Source organism: Sphaerodactylus townsendi, linkage group LG10 (genome assembly GCF_021028975.2).
Source record: "Sphaerodactylus townsendi isolate TG3544 linkage group LG10, MPM_Stown_v2.3, whole genome shotgun sequence".
NCBI lineage: Eukaryota > Metazoa > Chordata > Lepidosauria > Squamata > Sphaerodactylidae > Sphaerodactylus > Sphaerodactylus townsendi.
The window spans coordinates 24,552,926-24,559,996 of NC_059434.1; the positions used below are offsets into that span (position 1 = coordinate 24,552,926).

Below are 7,071 nucleotides of genomic sequence, written 5' to 3' on the forward strand. Positions count from 1 at the left end.
TAACTAAACCGCGGATCGGGAAACAGACAGAATGTGAAAGCAGCCCAGACAGAAGCCAATCGGCAAATTGGGAACCTCTGAGCTTTAAAGCTGATTGGCTGATTGTCAATCAACATTCAGCTAAAGGACGTGCTCCGGACATCTCCATTGGCTGGCAGGAGGGGCGTGGCTCCATTGATTGCGCTGAAGCCTCCTTTTGTTTCCCTGGGAGGCAAGCGGGAGAATACATGGTTTCGGGTGAGGTTTTGCAGAGGGATACTGCAGCTGCGCAGGTGTGTAGCCGTTGGATGCCGCTTTCCTGGCCGCGCGTTCTCCTCCCTGGGAAGGTGCTGCAGCCTCCACTTGGGTCTTCGTTAACAACGCTCAGCCTTGCGGGGCTCTTCCACTCTCTGGTGCGCTACGGGAAGACCAAGAGCGGCTGTGCACAGCGCCCAGCCTGGCAGCAGTACTTCGATGTGCCTAAAAGGTGAAGGAACCTGGGAGGCTGGATAGGTGTCTTCTGGGGACTAAGCAGCTAATCATTTGATTCCCCCCTCCCCAAGCTTCATTAGGAATCAATTCCCTAGAGTGTCTCTGGGCATGTGCAGAGTATTTTCTCGCTAGCCCTTCAGCACCGGTTTGTCACTCGTCATGATGCTCCTTGCGATTTGGAGCACCCAGCTTGTAGAAAGCCTGTTCAGACTAACCTGGATTTTGCTACCCCCTTGATCCAGAAACAATCCCCCCTCCTGTTTTCCCAAAGAATGTGAGAGCTACTTCGGAGCCGGTATGCCCCAAGGTGGGCGACAGATAGAGAAAAAGCCACCTGAATTTCTACTCCCCCAGAGCAATGGAAACATCCAGTTTCCCATGGGAGCAAAAGGTGTCAGGGTTAAGCCTAGTTATCTACAATGCGTGTGAAACCATAAAGCCAAGATCAAGGAAATAATGTCCCATTATAGCGTGCTGAATACATATATCTTGTATCAATTGTGTTACAGCAGGAATGCATCTCAATCAACCAGATACAATCACCCATATATTTTGTACCAATTCCATTAAGCTAAGACTGCATCTCAATCAAGTAGGGGCAGTCCCTGACAGATAAATAGCTTGCAGCAGTTTGGAGAGAAGGTGTTTTGTCCAACCTTCTCTTTTCTCGCCTGCATGCTTATACCAAAGATGGCTCTTATAGCCATGGCGCTTTGGACGGGCATTGTCTCTTAATCTGCCATACAGCAGAGCCAAGATAGGATCTGCACTGTTTTGGCTATTCTGCAGTTACAATCCAGGCATGAAAATCCAGGAGGTGAACAACTGCAATAGCACAATCTCCAGCCCCCAGATGCACCCAGTGCAAGGCGGCATATTGAATTCATGTTTTGAATACTGAGGGCTCTGATCCCACAGCAAGAATGCAATTCTGGTTGCTTACTGGTTGCAAATCTATCTGCCCGTGGGTTATGCGCCGAGCTTAACGATTGTAAGGGCTTTACAAGAAGGGAAAAGCCGAGAGGCACCATTGTGGGTTTTTTATTTTGCTTGGTACATTTCACAGAGAAAAGGGGGACCAGCATCCCCAGTACTCGAAACACTTCTATAGAGATCACAAGTCCCGTGTTCTACCTTGCACCAGTGCTGGAGATTGTACAATTACAACATACACCTGCTGGATTTTAAAACCAACAAAAAGTTTTTGTGTAATCATTTAATGGATTAAATAGACTCTTATACATTTGCTCAATTCAGAGTATTGCTCCGCATGCTATTGCCTGCTTATATGTGTCTATGCCTTTTTTAAAAAATGCTCTCTGTACAAATCCTGAGCAAGTCCATCTATGTGAGTCTGTGGGCTGAAGCATAACAGTGTTGAATTACGACCTCTATACTCAGGAGCTAATGGAAAATGGCATTGTACAAATTACTGAAATCAAGAGCGGGGGTAGTTCTAAAATCTAAAAGTTGGCCCTATATATATTTACTGGGAAGTGAGTCCTGTTAATTTCAATGGGACTCATTCCCAAGTAACTTTATGTGAATTTGTTGCCTAAATATATTTAGGAGAGAATGAATGTTACTGTTCTTGCTTCAGGCTAACACACTGTGAAATGAAGCACTCTCCCACCTTGTTCAAGACCCAGACCTACTTCCTCACAGAATGAGACACGGAATACTGATGTTGCTATTAATTGAGACTCCCTGATGTTTACAGTTGGCAGAATGGGGTTCGAGTAAGAATTTTGTACTCCTAGCGTGGACTGCACCACTTCAGATTGAAGGGGGGGGGAGAGTTTTTAATTAAAAAGAAATGCTACAATGCATAGGACTTCTTGTATGTACAAAACAACCACTGTACTATATGGAGTAAGTTGGATCTGTTCTTCCCGAAATGTTTTAATTTTTGTTGCTTGCAGGGACTTTCTTTTGATTGCATTGGCAAACATGGGTTCTGTTTGGAGCCTGAGCTGGTACAGTCAATCCTCCCACATTTGCTTGGGGTGTGGAGACCAGGCCTCTTGGCTTAAAAAGTAGCTGCTATCTTTCAGTTTACTGTGAGGTAACCTTGTCTGCTTGAAATTAAGGCGTGAATTCAGTTCCTGTTATCAGTTTTTCCACTGAAGGGTCAAAATCACTTAAAAGAACAAAAACAAAGAAGCGCTTCAATTTGACAGTTGCTACTTTGGATAGCTTAAATCTTCTAGCATAAATCTTTCAGTGCCGCTAAGGGGTGCTTGAGAGCATTCTTTTCAGAGGAAGCTCCTGACAGGATTGTCAAGAAAGGAAGCCACTATGGTCTTTAGGATGTGGGGAACTTGGGAGCCCTTTTTCAGAGATCTGTAAGGTGATTTTTGCTTCCCCCTTTAGGTGGTTCTGTCACTTCTATGTTGTGGCTGTGATCTGGAATGGCATTCTACTCCTTTGGCTTATCCAAAGCCTGTTCTTCTCACGGCCCTTCCCAGTTTGGTTTCAGGAGTTGCTCAGTGTTCTTGGGGAAGGATCCCAGGATCGGAACAAAGGCAAGTATGGTTCTGAGAATAAGACCGTCTACTTATAACAGGAAGATACAACCTGTGCTTTTTTTACTGGAATGTTACCATGATTTGTGTTTTTAAAATCTTTCTACCAATGAGCTGTGCCTGAATGACTTTTCATAAAACAAAATCTGCATACAAGTGGGCATGCAGCCTAGCCCTTGGCCACAGTTCCCAGTGTACTTTCCCCAACTTTTCAGTACCATTATGAAAATGTGTGTCTGTGTGTCTGGGAGGGGGCATGGTATAAACATCTGGGATTGAACCATTAGAGAAAGTAGAACTGGGATTTCACATGTGCTAGCTCCCTTGTGGATAAAGAGAATTCCGTCTTGCATAGCAAGGAAGCATGTCAGAAAGAAGCACATGTTGCCCAGCTACTTTTTCGAGTTCAAGGATCTCCCAGCATGGTAGATTTCCATCAATACCTACTGGACAGCATTCAGACCTGAATCCCTGCTCTTGCAGTCTCAATTGGTTCAGTCCCCAGAGGACTCTCATATGTTCTTTTTCCGGAATCATACCATTGCAAAGGGAGGTATCATTTTAGCAGTGACTGCACCTTGCCTTGATGAGGTGGCCTAAGAACATCAAGAACTTGGACATTCTGTGGGTATAAACTTCTTCCAGTGCCATTAAGTGTTTCCTGCAAGTCCTGGCATGAACTTTCTCCTTTTAATTTCTATAGTTTGCTGAATGATGTTGGTACTTCTGGCTGTTGTTTTTGCATGACAACCTGTGTTGGGTTTCCAGGTGGCGAGTCCCTTTCTGCTTTCCTGGTTTGCCTTTTTGTCTGGCTGAACAGTTGTAGGCGACTCTGGGAATGTTTTTACATCAGCGTATTCTCCAAAGGAGTCATTCACGTTGTGCAGTATTTCTTTGGACTCTCTTACTACGTGCTGGTGGGCTTAACAGTGTTAAGTCAAGTGCCACTTCGTGTCTGGGCAGGTAAGTGGCATCTTAAAGTGTTTTATAATAGAATGGGTCCTATTCTGCCTATCTAGTTCTGCCATCCCACATCTGTTTGGAAGTTTGAAAGTAAAAATACATTTTGAACTATAAATGCTCTTGTATCAAAGTACCATGTTCAATAATGCACAAAATAATGGTGTAGACAAAGGCAGCTCATAAAAAATGAATGATAATTCTCATATTCGTTGGAAACTATATTCCTAATGTGGCATGCATGAATTTTTCTCGATTCCTGTATATCTCAACCTGACCATACAAACTTTTTTTTCTGGAAACAGCACTGAATTCTGATCTCCCCTGAGCATATAAACATTACATTTCTCTTGTCTACGAATCTTAGTTGATGAGTTCCATGGGAATGTCAGCTCAATGCATGGCAGCTGTGAAAAAAAGAAGCAAACTCATATGCTGGGGATAACAGGGAAAGGAATTAGAGATAAAACTGCAAAGATGTGTGTGCCCCTTATATAAAGCCCATTATATAAAGCCATTGCCAATTGGGACTCATGGAGTACTGTGTTCAGTTCTGGTCACCACATCTCAAAAAGGATATCGATGAGATAGAAAAAAGAATTTTGCAGAAAAGGTGACAACGTAGGGATGATTGTAGGGACTGGTGAGCAGGCCTTCCTTATGAGGAGAGACTGCATGCATTTTGGGAGGATTCACTCCTTGGATTTGGAGACGATCTAAAAAAAGGGAATTTGATTGGAAGTCTATATAAAATTATGCATGGGGTAGAAAATAACAACAGAGATAAAATTTTCTCTCTCACACATGTGTCTGCCTGGAAACCAGGGGCATAACATTTAGAATGCTGGGGAAAGAATTAGGACTAATAAAAGGAAACATTTCTTCACGCATCACATAATTGATGTTTGAAATATGCTGCCACAGGAGGTGGTGATGGCCACTAACCTGGATAGCTTTAAAAAAAGGGCTTGAGGTCCAGATTTATGTGAGGAGAGGTCGATCTATAGCTATCAATCTTGATCCCTCACAGTTTTAGATGTGCACCAGGTGCCTTAGTAGACTAAAATGGGAGCAGCAGAAGACAGAAGGCCATTGCTTTCACATCCTGCGTAATACTTGAGCTCCCAAAAGGCATTTGGATTGAGCCACTGCAGTATTTGTAGTGAGTGCTGGACTAGATGAAACAGTGTCTGGATCCAGCAGAGCTCTCTGCAGTTCTTATGTTCCTGTTTGTTTGTTTGTTTTTGCATGGTCCAGGGAGAGGGGACAGGCTGATTGTCTGCTGGTACCATGTCCTTGGATTCCTGATGTTTGTTTGGGCCTCCGTTCATCAACACAGGTGCCTTATGATTCTAGCAAATCTGAGGAAAGATAAATCAGGTAAGGTGTCTACAGTCTGCATGGTTCATGTTTTTCTCCTCTTAAGTAAAATAAATGTTAGTACAATTCTTTCTTGTTTCCACAGTATCATTTCATACACCATGACTGAAACTGAAATGTGAGCTGAGCTACATATGAACAGCATCTTTGAAGGGTTGCATTTGCAGTTTATATAGACACACAGAGTTAGAACAGACCTCAAGAGTCATCAAGTCCAATTCCTTGGACAGCACAGGAAATTCACAACTACCTTCCAAATCCCCCAGTGACCTTAAGCTGGTTCTGCTCCAAAGGGAAGCTGTCAAAATACCTTGCTGAGATTCCTGGCCAACCTGGCCTGGAAGAAAATTCTTTCACGATTGCCAAATATATATTTGGTGGGTTGCTACTCCTGCATTCATTCCCTTTTTCTGGGTCAGCCAACCAGTAAGTTGTAAGAGGTTGTAACAATAGGTACTGGGGGTATTTAAACTGAGCAGAGAGTATTGGTATATACGGATGTAGCTGTATTTTTGTATTTGTTAGTTGCCCCGACCCTGATGAAAAAGAGCAGGATACAAATCCAATAAAACAAATAAATACATAGAAATGATTACAGAGCAGTTAATACTTGTGGGTAAGATGTGCTGAGCCTTCTTTCCAGCTGCTCTCTCTCCCTTCTGAGCTCATTTTCAGTACTGGAGCTATGCTGGCTGACGGAGCCATCACTTCTAGAGACAGACAGCAGGGAGGGAAGATACAGGCAGCTCTTTTGCTCTTTGTGTTGTACGCCATGTTTGAAATAAGATTTGGGAAAGATCTGCACGCTAAGTTAGATGGGCTAAATGATTTACTAGTGTGTGTGGTTTTGGCCCGGTCAAAAAAGAAAAAAGATCCTGTGTAGAATAGCTTTTAGGTGGTGGTGTAAACCCCTGTATCCATGGTGAAATTCTCAGAATAGTTTGCACGCATCTCTTTGTAATACGCTGCCCGGTCTGCAGCCCTGACTTCAGGAAACAGGTTGGGAGGACCTGTCACAGAACTAATCTAGGTTTAGAGCTGTAGGAAGTAGCAAGGAAAGCAACTTTCCCCGTTGACTTTCTGCTGCCATAACTGTGCAGAAAATACCCCATAGGTATCTGGCAAAAAGATAGCTTTAAAAAACTGCACTTAGGACAGGTTGTTTTTTTTTAAAACTTATGTTTCAGCCATTTGGTCCCCCAAAGCAGGTGTGGCTGGAACATCACCTTGTTCAAAAGTGATAACCTAAAGTTAGCAAAAATAAAGCGCTCCAGCTTTTGTAGAAACCTAATATACACAAGTCATGTTGATCCTAGTGAAAACTAGAGATCTTTTTTAAGTGTAAGTTCTAGCCTTACACAAGGCTAACTGATGGTTTTTTTTCTCCATTCTCTTTTTTTTGCTTAAATGAAGGAGAGGTGGTAAGCTCGCAGTCCTTGGACCACAGCACTCTTTTGGCTTTACTACTCGAGTCTCGAAATGGTCTCAATGTCCAAGACTACTAAATTAATCCGAAGTCCTGATATACATATCGATGGGTGTTACGTTTGGATTTAACAACGTGACCTGGTTGCTTGTGATGACGTACGTGTTTTTTAACCAGGGTGTGAGTGCCTTGTTGTGCCATATGAATTAATGGAACAACTTCAAGCACTTCATCCAAAGCATCGGAAAAGCATAAGTATACCTTTTCTCCTTTAAGCCATTGCTTTAAGTAAGTGAATGCCAAATTCAG

The 7,071-nt window shown here is 43.0% G+C and overlaps 1 protein-coding gene across 1 annotated transcript; it reads left to right on the forward strand.

Annotated features, from left to right (window-relative positions):
- The first annotated feature begins 287 nt into the window (after nucleotides 1-287).
- Nucleotides 288-6,841, forward strand: SRD5A3 (steroid 5 alpha-reductase 3). The gene is made up of 5 exons (XM_048508728.1): nucleotides 288-466; nucleotides 2,845-2,996; nucleotides 3,765-3,959; nucleotides 5,214-5,381; nucleotides 6,750-6,841. The coding sequence occupies exons 1-5, from the start codon at nucleotides 288-290 to the stop codon at nucleotides 6,839-6,841; spliced, it is 786 nt and encodes a 261-aa protein (XP_048364685.1).
- The last annotated feature ends 230 nt before the right edge of the window (nucleotides 6,842-7,071 follow it).